Source organism: Scyliorhinus torazame, chromosome 7 (genome assembly GCF_047496885.1).
Source record: "Scyliorhinus torazame isolate Kashiwa2021f chromosome 7, sScyTor2.1, whole genome shotgun sequence".
Classification (NCBI taxonomy): Eukaryota; Metazoa; Chordata; class Chondrichthyes; order Carcharhiniformes; family Scyliorhinidae; genus Scyliorhinus; species Scyliorhinus torazame.
Window position 1 is genome coordinate 109,934,530 of NC_092713.1, and position 25,555 is coordinate 109,960,084.

Below are 25,555 nucleotides of genomic sequence, written 5' to 3' on the forward strand. Positions count from 1 at the left end.
GTTGGAGCAGAAATTCAAAAGCTGGACCATTAAAGGAGCTGCATTTATGACCTGAAATGAAGACACAGAAGGAGATTGTCGAAAAGAAGCCACATTGCAGAACTGGGAGCAGAAAGATAGAAAGAAAGCACCATTGTGCAGTTGAGGACTCTGCAAGATCCCAAGGAGATCCAATGTGAATTCCCACAGAGTGCAGATTCCAAAAACTGAACGCCGTGAGCAAAGACTTATTGGCTACAGTCACCTTAAGTCCAAACATGTAATTGTTGTCAGGGTGGTTGTTGGTGCCCTTTCAGACATACTATAGGCCAATGAAGATCTGACACCCAAATAGACAGAAAATTTGTAATCTGCCAACAGCATTGACCCATTTTATATGGTGAAAGTAAGCCATGGTACAGAGCAACTGCAAATGTCCAGCTAATGAAATAACGAAGGGACAGAGACACTCCAGGCCAAGGAAGGCAATACCAAAACAGACCACAAGAGGCTGGGCAACCATGTCAGTTCTGTGGAGCCAAATTACCTCACAGGTGATGGCAAGGTCCAGCAATCTCACTGCAGTGTTTCACCTACTACTTTGGAAAGGTATGCAAAACTAAGACACCCAGATGGGCAAAGGACCCCAAGACAATCCATGGTATTGAAGTATCAAACCAGGAAGAGACCAAGAGTGCTTCTTGGGAAGGTTAAGAATTCTGGATTCTCTTTTTGGAATGCTGACATTTCAGTAAATGGTTACCTCCCAGTTTCAAATTTGACAGAGTAGCCAGTGTTATGGTCCTCTCGGATGAGGAACTGTGGCTGAGAGACCTTGACCATGAACAACAGGCACACCATTCTACAGGCCTGGAGAAATTCAACTTCCAACCACAAGCATGTCCCTCCAACCACTAAGATATGGTACAAACAGATATTTAAAGTCATGTAGGTCATTCGAAACCGATCATTTTTTCTCTTGAGCAGAAATGCCTGGGTGTTGCCTTTGACCTTCTTAAAATGTCAAAAGACGTCAAGATAATTTCTGTCATCAATTATATGGCAATGCAAGTGTCCGAGAAGCCACTAGTAAAGAGGCTCCCAGCTGGGGCTTCAGTTCTGAATTGTCATCTCTCGCTGCAGAGCCATTTTTTTCCAATTTCTTTGTTGGCGGGAGAAGCTCCTCTTTAGTCAGACCAGCTAAAAACTTTCAGATAATCACCACTGTACCTCGAATAGAAGACACACAAGAAATTGAGAACCCCCAACAGTGTGAGACATGGGTCAGTTGTGAACTGGACAGAGATCTATGTAGGAGCAAGCATGGAATTAGCTCATAGCTTGGGCTATACCCTGTATACGTGTCCATAGTTATGCTATATCAATAAACACTTAATTTTCAACCATACAAGACTCAGAACCACTTCGTGGGAACTGTTAAAGCAAAATTCTCCATCTTCCCAGTTTGTATCCACACGCCAAGTTGCTCGTATGCAGTCAACAACATTGACATATATTGCATTAGACATAAAACACAGTTAGTTTCAATCTTGGATTTAATTTTATCCTGAAGACTTCTTATCCTCAGATAGAAACAGGCATGAAATTTAGGAAAAAAATACATGACTACCATTTGCCATTTAAAATATCTGTGTGGAGCTAATCAATGTAGTGTTCAGAAATATAAGTGTATTTCATATAATTATTTAAAAAAAAGCAGAAGTATAACTTTTTAATGGTTTTTATGTGCTTCACATAAACTATAAGCAAAGTTGCCATATTCCCAGATGACCAAAGGCTGCTTTCCCTTTTGAGGGGGAGGCTGACTGGTGGTGATTTAAACTAAGCTGAGGATCACCACACCTCAGGCGAGGGGCAAGGTTCAGAAATAGCCTCAGCCGGTGCACGGATTGGACCTGCGCTATTGGCCTCAGCTCTGCATCATGCCATAATGTTGAAGCAGAAAGCAAACTAAAACTGATCCTTTAAATAAAGCAATGGCAAGGACTTATTAGGATCCCGGGTGATAATCCACCTATTTGCAATTTGTAAAACTGAGAAAAGGTGAGCAATAATAATGACAATAGGTATCTTTTATGTTAAAACAAACTTGAATATAAACACAGAATTAACCACATTAACAACAAAGAAATAGCTTTGCATTTTACAGTTCTTAAATTTTACTTCCCAAATCTGCCACTAAATATTCAAAATAAGCAAACCAATATAGTTTAAATATCACTTATAAATAAAGTTAACAGCCAATCAGGTTTTACTTGCTATTCTCCCTGTACAGAGACCTTGGAGAGAACCTTTTAGGAGCAAACTGAAAGACACTTCGTGTTAGACTAAAATCCTATGGCAAACTGCAATTCCAGTCAGACCTGGCTCCTCCCCTTAATTACATCATCTGTACCCAAAGCACAGGAGGACATTATTCTATCTACTCCTACAAGATGTCCCATGACCTGTTTAACCAGGACCAACTATAATATCTCTCATAAGTTATCTATACTCCAGGGACCTCCAAATTAAAACAATGTTCCATTAGCGACGCATCTGTAAACATGTAAATGCTTCTTAAATCTATCAGCAGAACACTCCCCCTGCAAAACCAAGGATTACCTCACTTTTATGGCACCTCAATCGCAGCTTTAGCAGACATACTGTCTGTATGTATCTTACCCAAATTTGTAAATGATATTACTGCAACAAATATAAAATATAACAATTTCTTACATTTATCACAGACTTCCCTGTTGCTCCACTCCAAAAAAAACCCTTCTAAAATTCAGGAAAATTATGCTTCGTATCTGTTCTAATAAAAGGATTTGATTCATATACAATTTTGAAAAAGTGTATATTTTTAGTTGAGACTCTAGGCAGGTATTATATCATTATGAAAATGGATTATTTAGAAAGTACAAAACAGAACCTGGCCTTTTGGTTCAAATGATCTTTGGTGATGTTCATAGGCTGTACCCCACCTATCTCATCAAAGTTTATCATTTAATCTCTATTCATCTCTCCCTCAGGTGATCATCTAGCCTTTCCTTGATCTAAGTCAGATTTTAATTATCATTTCAACTTCATGTAGAAAAGGACTCAAAATAGGAGCTGACTGCTACTTACCAAGACAAGGCCTTCCAACCCCCTGAGATCTGTAACCCCGTGGACAGACACAGCGGTAGCTCCCTTGTGTATTTTCGCAGATCTGGTTGTACCGACATTGATGGGTACCATCTCTGCACTCATTGATATCTGTAGAGAAACATTTATCAAAACCACACCAATGCACAACATATGTTATCAAGTTGTGCCTTGCTATAGATCTGGTTCCATTGTTCATTGAGGAGAGTATTATGTTTGACTTTATGTGGGAATAAGAAGTGTGCCAAATATTCAGTTTCATTACCAAGAAAGACATCAAGCCCCATCTCAGGACATATACAAAAAAAATAAAATCACCCTCTTTGTTCAAAGAACTTAAACGGACTCCATACTTATTTTAAAAAGGACAAATGTGGCACTGTCATTGGGCACAAGATATTATGTGACATCATGATTTGGATTATTTAACTTGATCTGATATGAACACGTTAAAAACAATTTAAAGTACGCAGTATTTGAGCACTGAGGATGATGCACCAGATATTTGCCATACCTGCTCTTCCCAGCATATGTGGCTCAGTCCATCAGTTGTTCATTTCTCCCATCTGAACCAAATTGGGATGAATGTGCTCAAATGCAGATTTTCAAATGGACTTGTACCTAACTTAATTTGGGCAATTTTATACAGAATACAGATGTCAGAAATAAAATATTAACAGATCTGTGATTGGCTGTGCTGCTTTATGGACGGCACGGTAGCACAGTGGTTGGACAGTTGCTTCACAGTGCCAGGGACCAAGATTCGATTCCCGGCTTGGGTCACTGTCTATGTGGAGTCTGTACGTTCTCCCCCTGTCTGCGAGGGTTTCCTCTGGCTGCTCTGGTTTCCTCCCACAGTCCAAAGATGTGCAAGTTAGGTGGATTTGCCATGCTAAATTGCCCTTAGTGTCCAAAAGGGTTGGGTGGGGTTACGGGGATAGGGTGGAGGTGTGGGCTTGGGTAGGGTGCTCTTTCCAAGCGCCAGTGCAGATGGGTTGAATGGCCTCCTTCTGCACTGTAGACTCTATGATTCTATGAACGTAATCAAATCTGCCTCAAGGAACCATTGAGCAGCAGTGTGGTTACAACCTACTGGAAAATCTGATAAAATCTGAAAATCTGCGACCACTGAGAGTGGGATCATATTTGCACCCATTTGATGTCCAAGAAGAAAATCTCTTCAAATATTTTTAATGGACTTGGATACAAATGGGCTGTAGCTATGAGAGAATTGTAACTCCTACCCTAGGATATCACTGATTAACTCTAGGAGGGATTGCTACTTTCTTGGATGCCATCTTAACACTTAAACCAATCATGCAAGTAGCAAGAGTGAACTTTGGAAGAGGACATTAATTTATATTTCTTCTTGCTGAGCATGATTTCATTACTGGGTGCTGCAAGATGTTAAAAATGTTTAGTACTTGATATTTGGCTTTGTTCCTCAGCTCTATAATAACTGATTATTGTGACTTATTTTTGAGGTATTGATAGTTCTATTCTAACACAAAGCTGCACTGGTTATAGGTTTCCTATGATCCTTAACTAATCTGAACCCTTTTCCTTGAGCAACAAAAACCTCATGACAAATAATCAGTAAACACATCTGTCAATGAAGAAATAAGAATGCTCCACATTGCTTTCAACCTACCAATGCAACTCCCATTTTCAGCTTTGGTCATTCCACTAGGACACAGATCAATGCACCTGAATCCCCCTCGCGTGTTCTTACATTGTTGATCAGGTTGGCATACATTCTGTCTGCACTCATTGATATCTAACAATAAAATGCAGAACACACTCAGCAGTGTTGCAGTTGTTAAACTTTGATGATTTTAATACAGCTTCTTTGTGCAATTTATATTATTGGATTTATATTAAATGGTTCACAATGTTATAAAATTTAAACATTTCCAACTTATTTACACAAAACTAATGGTGTACATTTCTTTTTCAACAAATTTGAAAACATCATTACTCAAGTCATGATTACTGTAACAGAGTGAAGTATTACATTGCACCTTATTGGGAAGCAGATTGCATAAATTATGTTTAACCTCAAATATCTTTGCCTACTCATAGTACCTACCCATACATCTTCTATCTCGTAGTTGATAACCTCTATTGCATACACACCGGTAGCTCCCAATGGTGTTCAGACAGCGATGTTGGCATGGATGAGATTCTTGGCATTCATTGATGTCTAGCAGACAGAAAATAAACTATTAATTGTAGTTTGTATAATCAGGCTTGCACACCTTGCCCTTTCAAAAGGGCTGAACTGATATTTATGTATAAAGAGCCCAAAGTATATCATGAATGAGTAATCAGAACAAATCATTAATTCTCAAGTTGAAGCTCATAGAACTGGTTAGCAAAATGGCTACAAAGAGTAGGGCCAATAGGCGAGCTATGTGAGGGCTTCAACTATTTTGTATTCAGTTACAGGACGTGGGCATCACAGGCTGGACCAGCATTTATTGCCCATCCATAATCGCTTTTCAGAAGGTGGTGGTGAGCTGCCTTCTTGAACCACTGCAGCCCTTGTGGTGTAGGTACATCTAAAGTGCTGTTAGGGAGGGAGTTCACAATTTTTCACTGTATCCATTAACTTAGATGATGGGATGGAAAGGCACAGGCTGGATTTCTCACCCCATGCCAGGGTGGGGAACGGGTGGGTGTAAAAAGACCACCGTCAGGGGCAGCACGGTGGCGCAGTAGTTAGCATTGCTGCCTCACGGCGCCGAGGTCCCAGGTTCAATCCCGGCTCTGGGTCACTGTCCGTGTGGAGTTTGCACATTCTCCCCATGTTTGCGTGGGTTTCGCCCACACAACCCAAAGATGTGCAGGGTAGATGGATTGGCCACGCTAAATTGTCCCTTAATTGGAAAAAATTAATTGGGCACTCTAAATTTAAAAAAAAGACCACCACCGATAGGTATGCCATTTTCCTGATTCGATCCTGCCCCCTGGTGATTTTCCCAGAGTGGGAATGGGGCTTCACTTTGTCCAAACTGTTTAGAGGCTAACTTGCACCATCCATACTTTCCTCTCTTTTTGTTGATTTAGAAAGCTGCCTTGTTAAATGATTTACCACGTCCTGGATTAATGCTTATTGTAGCTATTCAGGCTCCCCTCCCTCTCCAATCCTCACCCCATGCCTCTTTGATCTTCCTTCACCTATGCATGTGCGATGAACAAATATCAGAAGGTAACAATATTCCTCAATTCATTTCAAGGAACATGAGCTTTTGGAACAGTAACAATACCTTGACAACTTAATCCCTCGAGTGTCCGTCTAAAACCAATGCCACATCTCACCACACAGCGGTATGAACCAATGGTATTTTCACAGTCTTGTCCAGCATGACATGTGTGGCCACCTAAAGTGCACTCATCGATGTCTGAAGAAACAATGACAGATATAGCACTTTTACATTCTATTAACTATGTGCAAAGAGTTCAGATGCCTGTTTAGTTGTCAATTTTAGTATAATTAAAATTTCAGAACCTGCACACGACTATTTTGTCCATGTAACTAAATTAGTATTTCTAGTTAACCGTGGTTCTGAAACTTTTGTCATCTAACTTTACATTTCAAACCATTACCAGAGCTACTATTGAATAATACTGTGATAATACTGGTAAATGCAATGTCTTTCCATGTGCTTTTAAAAATAAATTTATGAGTACCCATTTCATTTTTTTCCAATTAAGGGGCAATTCAGTGTGTCCAATCCACCTAGCCGACACATCTTTTGGGTTGTGGGGGCAAAACCCACACAAACACGGGGAGAATGTGCAAACTCCACACGGACAGTGACCCAGAGCCGGGATCGAACCTGGGACCTCGGCGCCGTGAGGCTGCAGGGCTAACCCACTGCGCCACCGTGCTGCCTGCCTTCCCATGTTTTTGTCCTGTCAATCAGCATGGAGCATTCACACGCCAGCTGTACCAGCAGAACTCTGGACAATGGGGTTGTAATTAAAATAGGGCAATATTCTCTCTAACCTATCTTCGAAATGTGACTTGCTCTGAGTCTTAGAAGATCTAACTTTCCACTAAATTATTCCAGTGACAGATACTGGCAATTTGATTGCTTATGTGCTGTCTACAGGCCCAGTAAGAACTGAGTTTAGAGAAGCAAATTTGAGAGTTCATTCCATCATGCTTGCGTTTATTCCAACCCAAATCCCAGAAATGATCAGATGTCTGCTTACACATTTTGGCCTCTGAGAAAAGGCCATTGACCTGAAATGTTAACCCTACCTTTCTCTCTCCACAGGTATTGCCTGACCTGCTGATGAGTGCTTCCAACATATTCTGTTTTAATTGCTAACACATTGGCTGGGCTGCTGCTTAATGAGGCAGAAGTCAGGAGACTGACCTCCACCCACCTCCCGAAATCCACTCTGATCCACTTTTCCGAAATGGAAGTTATTTGTGATGCACATTTGGTTCCTGGCATGACTCCCGTTGCCAGGAGAGGGCCCACTAAGGCACAGAGGAGAATCCAAATGGTGGTGCAGTGGTGATGAAATGCAATGCGGATGAAAGGCTGTGGGAACTTTTAAAGAGGCCTGTATTAAGTTCCCACTAAAGCCCCTGCTCAGACCGATATTGTAAGCAGGAGTGCTGGGCTTGAACTGAAAGGACCAGGAAGCTACTACAAAATCCTTTCCCTCCATTGGTGGACCTGGGGCCTTTACCATCACATTCCGGGGTTTACCACCTCTTTCCTTATAACTGCCTTTGCAGGTGGTGAAAGAGGCACATTTCGGATCTGTTCCCTCATTTAATTTGCATGTGGCAATTGAGGAAAGAACAGCTAATGGAGTTCTTCATCACAGAGTAAGGAAAATTCAGTTTAAGGCTGTATGGTGACATTAGGCCTCACTGTTCACATTTTCTGTCAGAAATTTAGGATGGGAATGCAAAGGATAATCAAACCGTTCGTGGCACCCAACCATCTGTTGCATTAACTGGTGCAATGTCTAAACAGTGGTCAATGTAGTACTGAGAATTCGGGCTACAATCTTATATATCATTAAATATTTATTTTAATTGAACCCAAAACCAATTAACCTATTTGGATTATTAAAATATCTTTGAGAATCATTTTTAATATTTTTTATTTTATCTCTTTAAAGAAGCTATGCTTTTAATTTGTTCAAGGAATTTTGCCACAGACATTTCTGGAAAATTTGCTTAAGAATTAACACTTGTGCTGAATGTTGATATAAAATTTTATTCAGTAGAAATCCAGTGCGGCACCTTGACAGGTTCTTCCATCAGCAGATATTGTGAGGCCTTTTGGGCATGAACAGTAGTATGTTCCCATTGCATTATGGCATTTATGAGAGCAGGGCATCCGAAAAGCACACTCATCTTCATCTGTATGGAATCATAAAAGGTTTTAAACAAGGTTTTACATCAATCATTTTACTTAAGGAGTATTTATAAAGAAAAACTGGTTACGTTTTGAATGAAAGTACCCAACTCACCTGAACAATATGGCCCAACCGAATCCAAAGCAAAGCCATTTGGACACTGGTTACTACGGTCACCTGCATTAAACAAATAACTTTTACTCTGGATTTAATCACTTGTAGGCACACTTTCTTCTTGCTAATATGTTACTTTAGCCAAATTAAAACCACACTTAACTGGCCCAGAGATAGAAGTGAAAATTTTATGATGTAATTCTGTTGAAATGCACAAAGTCCAAACAAATATATAGGGCTGGATTTTCCATGCACACTTGGGGCGTGTTTTATGGAGATCGCCCACCATTGGCGATCCTGCTGCTGTCAACAGGGTTTCCCTTTCTATGCGCCCCCTGCCACCAGGTAACTTGTGGCAGGGGTCCACCGTCAGCAGGACTGGTAAAATCTGCCGGTGAGAAGTGTTGGAAAATTCCAGCCGTCGTTTTTTAAAAATAACAGTAAACCAGAAAATGATGGAGAAACACAGTTGGTCTTTCAGCTTTGTAAAGTGATAGATCCTCCCTCGGTATAGTTCTGAGGAAGGGTACACATCCAAAAGCTAATCTGCCTTTGCTCTTTACAGATACTGATAGAGCTATTCCCTAGTTTCTGTTTATATTTCAGATTGTCCGCATTTGCAAATTTATTTATTTATAGGTTACTTAAAAAAATGGCTACTTTTGTCGATATGACGCTATATCGAACATAATCAGTATTGATTGTCCCCTCCTGGAAGACATTATTTTAACACCACAATACAGCACCAACTTTGAGCTGCCCACGAAAAATTACTGCTGATCTCCAGTTCTGGTTCTGTCTGTTACTTGACCATTAGACAATGGGGAAGCGCTGATGCCTCAGCGCCAGGCACCTGGGTTCAATTCTGGCCTTAGGTGACTGCAGTTTGCAAGTTCTCCCTGTGTCTGCTTGAGTTTCGTCTGGGTGCTCCGGTTTACTCCCACAGTTCAAAGATGTGTAGTTAGGTAGAGTTATGGGGATAGGGCGGGTGAATGGGGCTCGGTAGGGTCCTCTTTCAGAGCCTCGGTGCCGACTTGATGGGCCGAATGGCTTCCTTCTGCACTATAGGGATTCTGTTCAAATCACCACGCACAATATTTGATAGCAGAACAGTGCAATTTTGGTTATTTTATTGAAACAAATAGTGTAATTTTTCTACAAACTGGAGATGTTGGTATGTAGGTGCCAGTGTAAGAATATATTTTTCAATTAAGAGGCAGACCTGATGCATCGTCAGTCAAGGATCATAAAAGTGAATTTAATGACCAAGGGAAGTTTGGGAGCGGAAACATGCAAGATGCAGTCTGTGGATTAGTTCAACCATTTTTATCACTGTTTTATAATGTTTTATGCTTCAGGTATATATATAGTTGTAGCATTTTCCATTTCGCACATCTGTGTCTCGTGATTCTGATATAAATCTATGATCCAAAACATTCCAAAGTCCAGAAATGAGTCCAGCATTCTGGACTGGAGTGGTTAAAGTCTATGGTAGTTAACCCATAGCAGGGGAGCAAGTAGTTATATTGCAACATTGTGCTGTTAATCAATGATACAAAGCCAGTATCTTTTCCCTACTGTGACTGCTTGTGGGATCTACTTTTTTATAATTGATAGCCCAAACCTCTACTGTACATTGTCATAATAATAAACCAATTATTGTTGAAACCCAAGCACCCATCTTTGAAAACTGTTGATATTTTTAGAGAAGAATCAGAAAATTATGTTGAACACCTGAAACATTAACTTGATTTCTCTTTGCACAGATTCTGCCAGATCAGCCGAGTATTTCCAACATTTTCTGTTTTTATGTCAAATTTCCAGCACCTGCAGTATTTTGTATGTATTAGATTTTGTTTTCTTAATTTAGGGGTCGTGGACATTTATGACAAGGCCAGCATTTAATGCCCATCCCTAATTATGCTTGAGAAGGTAGTGGTGAGGCACTTGCTGCTGCTGATGTTCCCATGCGTCTGCTACCCTTGTTCTTCTTTGTGGTAGAAGTTACAGGTTTGGGAGGCACTGTTGAAGGACCCTTGCTCCTGAGTTTGTGCAGGATTGCATAACAAAATAAACACTTTGCACTGATTTCTGATGGCACTTGAACGTCTACTCTGAACCATGAAGCTTTGATCACTATTAAATGATTAGTTCTGTATTATATATAGCACTGACTAGTCCTAAGTCCTCCAATGGCAAAGAACCTCTGAGTGAGATTTCTTTTCATTACCTTTAGTGATGATAGCATGAATCTTGTATTCTAGAATTTCATCCAGGGGACTGTACTCTGCTGCAATGGATGTAGCGTGGAGTGTCTCTACTAAGTATGGCATTCGGCCTCGATTAGGACTGTATGTTATGGTGTGATTCCAAGAATATGGCACACTGGCATCATCTACTGTAAACATCCTGGTAGAGTAGGCGTAGATCTGACCTGGTCCAATCTGAATGTAGTCTTCTGTGTAATCCTGAACACATCAGAAAATTGCATGAAATTACTATGCTTGTATATTTCCTCTGTCTAAAAGTAATAATATTCATAAGGATTTGTGATGGGTGACCAAGGATGCATTGTTTTTGCTATCAGTTCTATGCTACATAATGGCTCAGAGTTGTGGGACAAACAACAGAACGTGAACAATGCACAGCATTATTAATGTACAAATTGGCCTGCAAAGTATGAAGAGATATCCTATGAATTGGAAATCACCATAGGTTGCTGACCAACTAGTGCCACTCTGCCACTGACTGCACAAAATTGGCACCTTGTCCTTAGCCTTCCTTTAATTTTACTGAAATTGCTGCATTTGCACATAATTATCGATTAAACTTTGCACAGAAAGTTAAAGTCTTAATTAATGATACAAACACCCCGGGCACGATTCTCCACTCCCACGCCGGTTGGGAGAATCGCCTGGGCCGCCAACATTTTCGGGGACGCCGGTCCGACGCCCTCCCGCGATTCTCCCAAGCGGCGGGAACGGCCCGGTCGGGTTTCGCGGGCCGCAGGCTGGAGAATCGCCAGAGACCGAAAATGGCAATTCTCCGGCACCCCCGCTATTCTGAGGCCCGGATGGGCCGAGCGGCCAGGCCAAAACGGTGCGTGAACGCTGGGGGTGGTGGCCTGTGGGGGGGCGAGGGGGGATCCTGCACCGGGCTTTACCTGAAATGTGGGGTGGCCCGCGATCGGTGCCCACCGATCGTCGGGCCGTCCTCTCTGAAGGAGGACCTCCTTCCTTCCGCGGCCCTGCAAGATCCGTCCTCCATCTTCTTGCGGGGCGGACTTAGAGAGGACGGCAACCACGCATGCGCGGATGACGCCCGTCATGCGGCGCCGGCCGCGTCATCTATGCACGCAGCTTTTACGCGGGTGACAAGACCTGGCGGGTGTAGATGACACGGCCCCGATCCTGGCCCATTGTCAGGGCCTGAATCATTTGGGACCGGGGCCGTTCCACGCCGTCGTGAGCCTTGGCGGCGTTCACGACGGCGCGGCCACTTCGGCGTGGGAGTGGAGAATCGCGCCCCCTTTCTTTTCTAAAAAAAAAAAATTTTTATTAAAGGTTTTCATAAAATATCAATAACAAAATAAAAAAGGAACCCAACAGGGTTAAGTACAAAACACAGTCCAGAAAAACAACCCTCCATACCCCCTCACCCCTGTACATAAATAATAAATTAACATTAACACCCCGACTTAATACAACAAGTATATACACCCCCTCAGACCCTCCAGTGTGAATAACAAAAACAAAAAATAATAAAGTGACCCCCCCCACCCCAGTGGTCCTGCTGCCATTGACCAATGTCTACCGCTCTGCCAGGAAGTCTAAGAACGGTTGCCACCGTCTAAAGAATCCTTGTACCGACCCTCTCAAGGCGAATTTCACCTTCTCCAACTTAATAAACCCCGCCATATCGCTGATCCAGGATTCCACGCTTGGGGGCCTCGTATCTTTCCACTGAAGGAGAATCCTTCGCCGGGCCCAGGGACGCAAAGGCCAGAATTCCGGCCTCTTTCGCCTCCTGCACTCCCGGCTCCTCTGCCACCCCAAATATTGTGAGCCCCCAGCCCGGTTTGACCCTGGATCCTACCACCCTCGACACCGTCCTCACTACGCCCTTCCAAAATTCCTTCAGCGCTGGGCATGCCATATGGGTGTGATTTGCCAGGCTCCCTGAGCACCTAACACATCTGTCCTCACCCCCAAAAAAACGGCTCATCCTTGTCCCGGTCATGTGTGCCCTGTGCAGCACCTTAAACTGTATGAGGCTGAGCCTCGCGCACGATGAGGAAGAGTTCACCCTCACCAGGGCATCTGCCCACGTCCCTTCCTCAATTTCCTCTCCCAACTCCTCCTCCCACTTACCTTTTACCTCCACCACCGAGGCCTCCTCCTCCTCCTGCATCACCTGGTAAGCTTCCGAGATCTTCCCCACTCCCCCCCCCCCCCCCCCCCCCCCCCGAGAGCACCCTGTCCTGTACTGTGTGTGGCTGTAGCCGCGGGAATTCCGCCACCTGCCGTCTGGCAAACGCCCTTACCTATAAGTACCTGAAGGTGTTCCCCAGGGGAAGCCCGTACTTCTCCTCCAGCTCACCCAGGCTTGCGAACTTCCCGTCCACAAACAGGTCCCCCAACTTTCGTATCCCTGCCCTGTGCCACCCCGCAAACCCTCCACCTATTCTTTCTGGGGCGAACCGGTGGTTCCCCCGTAATGGGGTCCGCGCTGAGGCCCCCACTTCCCCCCTGTGCCGCCTCCACTGTCCCCAAATTTTGAGGGCAGCCACCACCACCGGGCTCATGGTATACCTCCTTGGAGGGAGTGGCAGCGGCACCGTTGCCAGCGCCCCCAGGCTCGTATCCACACAAGATGCCGTCTCCAGCCTCTTCCATGCAGCCCCCTCCCCCTCCATCACCTACTTGCGCACCATCGTCGCATTGGCGGCCCAGTAGTATCCACAGAGGTTGGGCAGCGCCAGTCCCCCCCCATCTCTACTCCGCTCCAGTAACACCCTTCTCACCCTCGGAGTCCCTCATGCCCACACAATACTCTTGTTAACCCGCCTGAAAAAAGCCTTCGGGATAAACAAGGGGAGGCACTGGAAGAGGAACAAAAACCTTGGGAGCACTGTCATTTTGATTGACTGCACCCTACCCGCCAAGGACAGTGGCAACGCGTCCCACCTCTTGAACTCCTCCTCCATTCGCTCCATCAGCCTTGTAAAATTAAGCCTATGCAGGGCCCCTCAGCTCCTGGCCACCTGGACTCCCAGATACCTGAAGCTCCTCTCCACCTTTTTTAGTGGGAGCTCGCCAATCCCCCTCTCCTGGTCCCCTGGATGAACTACGAACAGCTCGCTCTTCCCCATGTTGAGCTTGTACCCCGAAAAGTCCCCGAATTCCCTAAGAATCCTCATTACCTCCGGCATTCCTCCCACCGGGTCCGCCACATACAACAGCATGTCGTCCGCATAAAGTAACATCCTGTGCTCCACCCCACCACGCACCAATCCCCTCCAGTTCCTTGACTCCCTCAGTACCATAGCCAGGGGTTCAATCGCTAGTGCGAAGAGCAGGGGGGATAAGGGACACCCCTGTCTCGTCCCTCGGTGCAACCGAAAGTACTCGGACCTCCTCCTGTTTGTGGCCACATTCGCCATCGGGACATTCGCGTTCAACTGCCTCCCTTTCACAAACCCCGTCTGGTCTTCGTGGATGATCTGCGGCACACAATCCTCAATCCTCGTGGCTAAGACCTTCGCCAGCACCTTGGCATCTACGTTTAGCAACGAAATCGGCCTGTAAGATCCACACTGCAGGGGATCCTTGTCCCGCTTCAGGATCAAGGAGATCAGTGCCCGGGACATCGTCGGGGGCAAAGCCCCCCCCATCCCTTGCCTCATTGAAGGTCCTAACTAACAGCGGGCCCAACAGGTCCATATATTTTTACAAACACCCTTTCAAAGGCATAATGATTGTTAATGATGGGCAATCAAGCCTCCATAAATTAAAAGTGTAGACTAGAATCTCATTTCTACAGGTTGTCAAATATTGTTGGAGATTGAAAAATGTCAAGTTTTAAGTTTAAAAAGTAATTTGTTATTTTCATGTCTATTGTTTTTTAATCTCTTGCCTTTCTCGCTTACCTTACCCGATTTGACATTGAAATAATTCGCTTTTAATTCACTTTCCAATACTTCCCAAGCTTATTTCTCAATCTTGTAATTGGTTAAGGAGGTCACATTTTGTGCTGATGCTCATCAAGTCCCAGATGTGCTTAGGACTTTGCCATGTCATAGTCAGCTTACACTTGCAACAATTTTGTGGACAAAAATGTTTCAAACCCATTCTTACAGCAACAAGTCTATCAAGGTGCCCTGCTACATGCCTCATTCCAGCAAATTCTGTGTCAATACAAGAATATTTAAATATTGGAGTAATGATAATATGAGGTTTAATGAGGACCGGCATTTGACGGGTTTGTTCCAAGGTAATATGTATATATATTTGGTCAGCAGAGATTAGAGCTGTATATAAAGCAGCAGAGCTTTATGCATGCATGCATTCAGATCTTTATAGAATCTGGTAAGCGGGATACTTTATTAACAGACAGTGTGATTCCATAGCAACTCAAAAAGACACTTATTCATTGACTGTATAGTGCGAAATTAAGTTTTGGCTCCATTAAGACTTCTGGCGTTAAAATTGGAACATGCAGTATCACGTACACAAGCATGGTAGACTTCAAGATCTTAAAATGTGTCAGTACTGAAATTTAGATGGAGATTGCATGCAGTTCAAACTAAACCTTTTTTTGAAAGACACATTCTTATAGTACCTTAACATTAAGATTTACAGATGATGGTAGTTGCAGCACATATCCATTCACCACAATGTCCAGTAATAGTGCCCCATCTGAGTCCAGGCCTCTAGCAATGTGCGTCATTCGTAGTATCTCTCCTAGAAACCACAGCGATCAAACCAAAAAGAATTCTCACAAATGAAGCCTGTGCTGTTATCAATGCTCCACTGTGTGGCACTGAATTCAGTGCCAAGAGATTACAGGACATGAATACATCAAAAATACTAAGTATTAACATTCTGGCATGGGAGTTTTATTCAGATTTTCAAAGAAGCATTGTGTTTAATGGCATTTTTATTGCCTTTATAATTCATTCACTGCTACTGGTACATTTTAAAACTAACCTAGCTGTAACACTAGCTATTATCAAAAACGGGGGGCTTCCGGTGGAGACATGTAGGTGGAGGTCGCAGGTTGGGTGGCTCCCGCTAGAGTTCTCGTTTTTTGGTCCTTTTCACAAAGTTTTGGGGGGAACTTTTATATGAGCTGTCTTCAGTAAAGTTGTGGGAATTAGAGGATGTCGAAATCCCAACAAAAGAAGAATGCACGAAGAGGAACGAGTGCTAGTCTGCCTGCAGGTCTGAGTTCAGTGCAGAGTTCGGAGGGAGGAAAGATGGTAGGAGCAAGCATGCCGGGTGGGCCTCAGCCCATTATGGTGGACACCCTGGTCAAAAGTAGGGTGGCGGAGCAGTTTGCCAAGAGTTTTGAGTGGCATGGGAAGGAGATGATGGGAACACAAACAGCTGACCCCAATAAAGGAAGCTCTTGGAAAGATGTTGGAGACGGTGTGGGCGCATGGAGATGTATTGAAGGGGGTGGAGGCCGATGGAGTACATTTCGGGGAAGTTCGCCGAGTTGTCGGGGGAGGAGGAGAACACGCTCTCACTTTGAGCTGGATAGGGCTCATCGATAGTTCCGGCCGAAGCCAAAGGCGGATGATCCACCAAGAATTTGTTTTCACAGCTATCAGATGAAGGAGCGGGTCTTGCGATGGCCCAAGCAGAATCGGGAGGCGATGTGGGAAGGCAGTGGTATTCGTATATACCAGGGCATCACTGTGGAGCTGGCAAGGTGGCGAGCGGCCTTTAATAGGGTGAAGGCTCTGTACAAGAGTGATGTGCGGTTCGGTGTGATCTACCCAGCGAAGCGGAGTTACGGACAACTCCTAGGACCATTTATGTTGAGACGCCAGAGGTCCCGGTGGCGTTCATGGGGCTGAAGGACTGGGACTGAATTGAGTTTGGACTTTGATTTTTTTATGTTGTGGTTGGGAGGGGATGGTTTCGGGACGGTGGGATATTGGGTCGGGGTATTCCACCCTTGGTTGGGTGTTTAGCATGTTTGGTTGTTTAGAAGGGCTTGCTGTTGGGGGGGTGGGGAGGGTTTCTTTGTTGGTCTTTGTGTTAGGTATGTGGGGGATGGGACTCTGGTAGAGGCTGCCTCGCTGGCAAACGCAAGTTGGCCCGTGAACGGGAGTGAGGTGGGGGGAGGAGCAGCAGTTGGCCGAGTCTGTGTGGATAGGTTTCGGTGGACCTAGGAGGTGTGAATGGTGGGGGAATGGGGAGTATGAGGAGAGGAGTGATTTAGGGAGGAAGCGGTTCGGGGGTAGGGGTAGTCGGTTGACGGTGACAAGGGGCAAGTCTTGGTCTCATTCTTGGTGCTGGGCCGGGAGTCATTTTGGAAGGATGGTGGGCTTGGGAAGTTGGCCCATGGGGGGCAGGCGGAAGAATGCCCATTGGCACAGACATGACTGATAGAAGGGGGGGTGGGGTGCGAGACCTCTAGTCCTAACGGTAACGTTGAACATGCCGGGGTTCGGTAGACCGGTGAAAAGGACGAGAATCGTTTTGCCTTTAAAGAGCTTGAGAGCCAATGTGGTGCTACTGCAGGAGCCCATCTGAGGGTGAAGGTTAGGCTTCGGAGAGGTTGGGTGAGTCAGGTGTTTCACTCGGGCTTTGATAACAGGGCCCGGGGGGAGCAGTATTGGTTGGTAAGAAAGTTAGGTTTCAGATGGAGAAGGTGGTGGCAGATCAAGGGGGTAGATACGTTATAGTGACAGGCTCTTTGGAGGGAGGTTGGTGTGTTGGTTAGCGTGTATGTGTTTAGGAAGAGGATGTTGGCGGCCATCCCGAGCCTGGACACGCATCAGTTAATTTTAGATGGGAATTGAAATAGTGTTGCATCCGAAGGAGAATCGATCTAACCCACGCTCATTGACCCCTTCGAAAGGGGTGAGGATGTTGGCAACGTTTATGAGGGCGACGGGGGGAGCGGATCCATGGCCAGGTGGTAGAGGACATTCTTTTTTATCGCCAGTGCATAATGTATATTTGAGGATTGATTTCTTTATTAAAGGGTGGTCGTTGATGGCGGGGGTGAGGAAGGCGGAACACTTGGCGATCGTTATTTCAGACCATGTTCCACATTTGGTGGATGTGGTCTTGGAGAGGGGGCCTGCACAGAGGCCAGCTTGGAGGATGGATGTGGGGTTGGTCACGGTTCTGAGTTTTTGTGTGAGGTAGGCAAAGGTAATTGATGATTATGTGGGGTTCAATAAAAATGGAGAGGTCTCACCGTCTGTTGTCTTGGAGACATTGAAGGTGGTGGTAAGGGACAAGATCATCTTTTTTAAGGTGCAGACAGATAGGGAGTCAAGAGAGGAGCGGCAGCGATTGGTGAACAATATTTTGGAAGTGGATGGGAACTATACGGAAGATCCCACTCTGGAACTTTTGGTCAGTGGAAAGGAACTGCAGTCGTAATTTGACGTGTTTTCTACAGGAAAGTGGTGCGCAAGGTGAGGCAGGTGAAGGGTGTGCTATAGGAGTATGGAGAGAAGGCCAGTCGCTTGCTGGTGGGACAGCTCCACCGCAGGCGACCTCCCAGGAGATCGTTCAGGTTCGATTTGGGGTGAGGGGGCTAGTGGCTGCGCCGGAGCAGTTGAATAGTGCATTTGAGGAATTTTATAGGTCGAAGCCCCTGGGGGTGAGTTGGATATGAGGGTGGTTTTGGAGGCGCCCGAGTGTCCCACAGTGGGGGAGGATAGGGTTGGGTTGGAGGAGCGAGTGGGATTGAGGAGGTTCGGACAGAATGGGGAAGATGCAAATGGGTAAAGCACTAGGGCTGGATGGGGGTTAGTTGGTTGGGGGGGGGGGGTGGATTCTGTTGCTATTCTTTTCGTTGGGGGTTGTTTTGCTTTATGTATAAAATGTTAAAAAGCAAATAAAAATATTTTCAAAAACAAAAATAAATGATCAAAATCTTGATAACTGTCTGCTTTTTCTTCAAATTCACATTTCCACTTTACAAATTCTTATTCGGAGAGTGGGCTCCTACCGGAGGCCTGAAGGCTGCATGCAGCTCCTTAGACCAGGAGATCCCTTGACACCGAGGAAGCACCTATTTGCACCTATACTTTGTTAGCTGGTTCTGTTTGAATTCGGAGAGTCTACCTCAAGCTTGTGTAACAGCTTTTCAGTATTCTTGCCGGATTGGTGGATGAATCGTTGGAGGATATGCTGCTTTGCAAGGACAGGTGTAAAGGGTAGTGAAATACAATGGACCTGAAATTCTGTTGGATTTCTCCATGCTGTTTCCAGCCATTTCTGTTGCGGTTTTGACAGTATCCTCCTGAAGGGGGAGACCCTCCGTGGAATTTCAGGGTCCATGTAAACCACAGCTACAAAAATATAGCAACATGTCCTTTGGCAGTTTGCAAATCAGAACCTGGCTTTGGTTGTAGGAAAGTCAATAAAGTGGCAGACATTCTGGCTTAGTATTAAATTTGTGTTTGATGATGTATCGTCTTGGGAGCATTACGATATATATTAGTCTTAAGTTAAAATTGATTTTATTTACTTACATCATAAATGCTCCATTAAGTGTTTGAGATTTAATTTATGTTGTCTTTTTATAATGTGCCAACTAATATGTTAAAGTAAATTTTTGTCTGTGTTACTTTTAATTCAGCCGTTGACCTCTTTAAAATAAATGGATTAACCGCTGCGTTCAGATGGTAGAAACAGGGATGTAATACAAGTGTAATGCACGGGATCTTAAAACTTTTGGTTGTAATAATTCACAATTTCTGTCAATTTGTAGTTACCCATGAAAAGAGCTGGGGAAAATTATTTAAATATTTAATTTTTAACATCATATAACATGCATATTTGATCACCAGCACAATCATTTCTCTATATGTCATTGTAAATTCAATGCTATTTGATCCAATCTGGATTTTCACTTTAAGAACAAAGTCAAGCTGCTCAGAATATAATAGCTTTCTTGGTAAGAAAATCTGGGTTGAAATGCTATCATGCATTAGTAAGAAACAAGTAAATAGGTTTATACGTGATTCCTTTGTTCTACAGTTAATCATGACTAACCAGTGGCAAACTCGACTTGTGTCTCCCGTCTGAATACCCCTTCTGTAAGAGAGTATCCATTAACTGCTTCCCCGATTTCCTTTGCCGTTGTCCAATAAATGGGATTTAGGATTGAGACGAGTTTCCTCATGGCAGGGCCTAGAAAAAGCAATGGAATACTAGACACATAGCAAGATATATTTGGAGGTTATAAAGCACCAACAATGTCAATAGTTTTTCAGTCTGTATAGATTAACTGCTGATGCACAGAAGGTGGGTTCATAAAATAATCCAGAATATTTAGGGATGCAGGTACATCAGTGAGTGAACATGGCAAGCCCTTGGGCTGTAAACAAAAGAAAGTTACAGCTCATGTGGCTCACCAGAGCGAATTCATAGAATGTACAGTGCAGAAGGAGGCCATTCGGCCCATCGAGTCTGCACCGGCCCTTGGAAAGAGCACCCCACTCAAGCCCACACCTCCACCCTATCCCCCTAACCCAGTAACCCCACTTAACCTTTTTGGACACGGAGGGTAATTTAGCATGGCCAATCCACCTAACCCGCACATCTTTGGACTGTGGGAGGAAACCGGAGCACCCGGAGGAAACCCGCACAGACATGGGGAGAACGTGCAGACTCCGCACAGACAGTGACCCAAGCTGGGAATAGAACCTGGGACTCTGGAGCTGTGAAACAACTGTGCTAACCACTGTGCTACTGTACTGAATTATGAAGAGGTTATGCTGCTTGCTGCATGTCCAAATTAATTAATTTATAATGTAAGTGTTCTTTGGCAGAGTTATAATATTAATGTGATTGCCTGTGCCTGGAAGGACAAGAAAACCGTTAAATTACAAGTTTAGGTGCTACCCTTCCCCTGGCTACTGATGGGAATTAGGCATTTCTGCTCCTACTCCCGATTTCTTCTATTTCCAAAGTGTCTTTTTTTTTCTCTGTTTTTAATAACATTTCACTTTTACTGAAGTGAATATTAGCTCTTTTGGAATCAAACCCAGGTTGTGAAGGTGAAGCCCACCAAATAGCCCAGACCCTTCTGTTCTGCACACACCTGGAAAAGGTGAACTAGTGAATCAGGCACTAAGCACTTACCAATGCTCCTCGGTATATTTGAGATTTGCGCTTGTATAACGCGAGTACTAGTTTCTGGACTGTCAAACACTGTAGCGTTCAGTAAAGCAACACCAAATTCCACATCGTTAATATTTCCTATAACACTTCCTCTGGCACGCTGAGGACCACCTGAGGGAAAGACACAGATACTGTACATTTCCTGATACTTTGAAAAGAAAATTTAAGAGCACAGATTAGGATCTGTTAATTGGCTCCATGATAATTAACCAATCACCTCGCTGTCTGAACGTGCATTCATACTACCCGTGCACCTCAATGTCCTGGGCTGTTTGTGGCATCAGCGTACAACGTATCAAAACAGCTTTCTGCTGAGAATGAAATAGTTTGTGTAAGTGAACCTCAGGCAAAGGTATCTTCTTCTTAAGATTAATGGACTGATGGAATGTATGAATTTCATTCATCATGCCTCTGGTGGTCTGGAAGATATTAATCATGTCACTTGCGCTTATACTAATAGAACAATATTGGACTGGTAATGGAATGATTAGAAGATATTGAAAAGAGTTAAGTGCATTTTTCTGGGTTCATTGTGATTTTCTCGCGTGGCTTTAATGGATCTTTGTACTCTGGTTTAGTAATGAAATGCAGAGAACAAAGGTAGAATTAGTATAAACGTTGTGTGAACCACTTTATGCTGTAGGCATACTGGATTCTGGAGTGTGATGTATTGATATTCATAATGGAATTGTGAAGTGTGAGACCGGAGTACTCATATTGGATAATGGGATATGAGCTCAAAAAGGATCTGTGCATTCACAGAATCTTTACAGTGCAGAAGGAGGCCGACTGAACCTGCCCCTTCAAGTCTGCATTGTCTCTCTGAAAGAAGATTCTACCTAGCCCCACTCCCCTGCCTTGTTCCCGTAACCTTGCATATTCTTTCGTTTTAGATAACAATCCAATTCGTGTTTGGATACCTTGACCAAACCTGCCTCCACTACCCTCTCAGGAAGTTCATTTCAACTCCAACCATATTTCTTCACATTACTTTTACTCCTTTTTTTGGTAAAATATTTTTGTTGAATGTTTTTTAATATATAAATACAAAAATACAAACCAAATAAACAATCCCAAGACAAACAACACACCCCACTCCCTCTAGCTTTTGACGGTGACCCATTTTTTGAAATACATGACAATTGGCTGCCATCTCATATAAAACCTGCCGAACGATATACATATACACCTGATTTACTGGGTACCTCCCACACTGCTCACATCTATCCTCCTCCGCCTTACTCATTCAACTCACCCTAACCCTTGTTAAATGTACCTGATGTACCACCTTTAATAGTATGAACCCAAGCCTTGCACACAATGAGGTGGCATTCCATCTCTGCAGGGCTTCACACCACCCCCCCTCCTCCACTTCCCCCCTCAACTCTTCCTCCCACTTGGTCTTAATCCCCTCCAGCCTCGCTATGTCCTCTGCCAGAATCCTCCCATAAATGCCTGAAGTACTCTCCTCCTCCGCCCCTGCCAACAACTGCACTCTCTCCACCAACGACATCAGCAGCAACACAGGGAAGGTCGGAAAAATCCCCCTAGCAAAATCCTGCAAGCATCTGAACGCCTCCGGCTGTGCAAACCCATACTTCTCCGCCAACTCCCCCAGATTCGCAAACCGCCTCTCCAGGAATAAATCCCCCATTACTCCCACCCCCTTTTGCTCACATCCCTTAAACCTAACATCCAATCTAGCCGGTTCAAACACGCGATTGTCCCTAATCAGAGTCAACTTCTACTCATTTTGCCCATTATTTTGAATCCATGCCCCCTCGTTCTTGATGTACCCTTGAAAGGGAACAATTTCTCATTCCTTACCCTGTCCATACCCCTCAGGATCTTGAATATCTCTATCAAGTTTCCTCTCAGCCTTCTTTTGTCCAAAGAAAACAGACCCAACCTCTCCAATCAATTCTTATTGCTATAGTTGCTTATCCGTGGACTCATTCTTGTGAATCTCCTCTGTGCTCTCATGTCTCTCAATGCCTTCAAGTCCTTCATCACATATGAGCCCCAGAAATGGATGTAGTAAATTGGATACAGAACTGGCTAGGTCATAGAAGGCAGAGAGTAGCAATGGAAGGGTGCTTTTCTGATTGGAGGGCTGTGACTAGTTGTGTTCCGCAGAGATCAGTGCTGGAACCTTTGCTGTTCGGAGTATATATAAATGATTTGGAGGAAAATGTAACTGGTCGGATTAGTAAGTTTGCGGACGACACAAAGGTTGGTGGAATTGCAGATAGCGATGAGGACTGTCAGAGGATGCAGCAGGATTTAGATCGTTTGGAGACTTGGGCGGAGAGATGGCAGATGGAGTTTAATTCGGACAAATGTGAGGTAATGCATTTTGGAAAGTCTAATACAGATAGGGAATATACAGTGAATGGTAAAACCCTCAAAATTATTGACAGAGAGATCTAGGTGTACAGGTCCACAGGTCACTGAAAGGAGCAACACAGGTGGAGAAGGTCGTCAAGAAGGCATATGGTAATATTAATGGAAATTCTGATGTCTGACTGAAGCAACACGTTGAAATTAGCACACATTGTTTATTACAGTGGGTGTAGAAGTTTTGTTCAATGTTGCTTTGGCCAATGATTGAAATACGAATTCTATTTGGTACAACCTAGATACCTAAAGAGGCACCCATATGTATGTTTGCCGTTCCTTTCTATTTAACATCAGAATGCTGCCCAACAAACTTGACCCTGAGTTCCATGCTCATGGCCTATGATTCCCTGCAATAATTCCACCAGTGATTTTAGTTTTAATGTTGCTTGTGCCCTATCTATTGCTTTTGTTTTTTACTATAAAAAAAAGAAAGAAGGCATATGGCATGCTTGCCTTCATTGTCCGGGGCATTGAGTATAAAAATTGGCAAGTCATGTTTCAGCTGTCTAGAACCTTAGTCAGGCCACACTTGGAGTATAGTGTTCAATTCTGGTCGCCACACTACCAGAAGGATGTGGAGGCTTTAGAGAGGGTGCAGAGGAGATTTACCAGGATGTTGCCTGGTATGGAGGGCATAAGCTATGAGGAGAGGTTGAATAAATTTGGTTTGTTCTCACTGGAACGATGGAGGTTGAGGGGCAACCTGATAGAGGTCTACAAAATTATGAAGGGCATAGACAGAGTGGATGTGTCAGAGACTTTTACCCAGGGTGGAGGGGTCAATTACTAGGGGTCATAGGTTTAAGGTCCGAGGGGCAAAGTTTAGAGGAGATGTACGAGATAAATTTTTTTACACAGAGGGTAGTGGGTGCCTGGAACTCGCTGCCGGAGGAGGTGGTTAAAGCAGGGACGATAGTGACTTTTAAGGGGCGTCTTGACAAATACACGAATAGGATGGGAATAGAGGGATACGGGCCCCGGACGTGCAGAAGATTTTAGTTTAGACGGGCAGCATGGTCGGCAGAGGCCTGGAGGGCCGAAGGGCCTGTACCTGTGCTGTACTTTTCTTTGTTCTTTGTACTGCAGATTAGGCCTAACTAATGCCTTAGATTTCCAGAAGGCCTTTGACAAGGTGCCGCATAGGAGACTGTTAAGTAAGTTAAGAGCCCATGATGTTAAGGATAATTTCCTGGCACGGATAGAGGATTGACTGACTGGCAGAAGACAGAGAGTGGGGATAAAGGGGTCTTTTTCAGGGTGGCAGCCGGTGACTAGTGGTGTGCCTCAGGGGTCTGTGCTGGGACCACAACTTTTCACAATATACATTAATGATCTGGACGAAGGAGCTGAAGGCACTGTTGCTAAGCTTGCAGATGATACCGAGATCTGTAGAGGGGCAGGTAGTATTGCGGAAGCAGGGGGGCTGCAGAAGGATTTGGACAGGCTAGGAGAGTGGACAAAGAAGTGGCAGATGGAATACAATGTGGAAAAGTGTGACGTTATGCACTTTGGAAGGAGGAATGGAGGCATAAACTATTTTCTAAATGGGGAAATGCTGAGGTAATCAGAAGCACAAAGGGACTTGGGAGTCCTTGTTCATGATTGTCTTAAGGTTAACGTGCAGGTTCAGTCGGCAGTTAGGAAGGCAAATTCAATGTTAGCATTCAATGTCGAGAGGGCTAGAATACAAGAGCAGGGTTGTACTTCTGAGGCTTGTGGTGATGTGCATCAATGTAAATGCATGTAGGCTAGCTAGACACTAGAGGGAGCACCGGAGACATCACACACACACACTCAACCAATAGATCAGTTAGATAGGACACGACCAATGGACATTCACGATACACACAGAGGTGACACCACCACAGGAGGGCATTACACCAACCCATATATAAAGGACACCACACACATGATCTGCCTCTTTCCAGTGGAGACAGTCAGTGAGTACAGACACAGGGTTGATTCAATATTACACCCACCATGTGGATTGCAGCAACTGGTTAGTCAGTCTGGGTAGCTATAGTAGGATTAGCAGTAATGTCGAACCTGAGTAATAGAAGTGTCAATAGGTTAATAAACGTGTTGAACTTATCTCCACGTCTGAACCTTCCTTTGTCAAGTGCACCACAAGGAAGCCGCTT

The 25,555-nt window shown here is 44.3% G+C and overlaps 1 protein-coding gene across 2 annotated transcripts in view; it reads right to left on the reverse strand.

Annotated features, from left to right (window-relative positions):
* Positions 1-25,555, reverse strand: part of hmcn1 (hemicentin 1) — an 838,180-nt gene that overhangs the window by 19,733 nt on the left and 792,892 nt on the right. For both annotated transcript variants that reach the window (XM_072511251.1, XM_072511250.1), the window contains exons 94-103: positions 20,976-21,125; positions 19,884-20,021; positions 15,475-15,596; positions 10,865-11,102; positions 8,635-8,697; positions 8,405-8,524; positions 6,399-6,533; positions 5,219-5,332; positions 4,781-4,906; positions 3,112-3,240 (exon numbers count right to left, since the gene is read on the reverse strand). In XM_072511251.1, the coding sequence (XP_072367352.1) occupies positions 3,112-3,240; positions 4,781-4,906; positions 5,219-5,332; positions 6,399-6,533; positions 8,405-8,524; positions 8,635-8,697; positions 10,865-11,102; positions 15,475-15,596; positions 19,884-20,021; positions 20,976-21,125 (1,335 nt within the window). The remainder of the gene's footprint in view (positions 1-3,111; positions 3,241-4,780; positions 4,907-5,218; positions 5,333-6,398; positions 6,534-8,404; positions 8,525-8,634; positions 8,698-10,864; positions 11,103-15,474; positions 15,597-19,883; positions 20,022-20,975; positions 21,126-25,555) is intronic.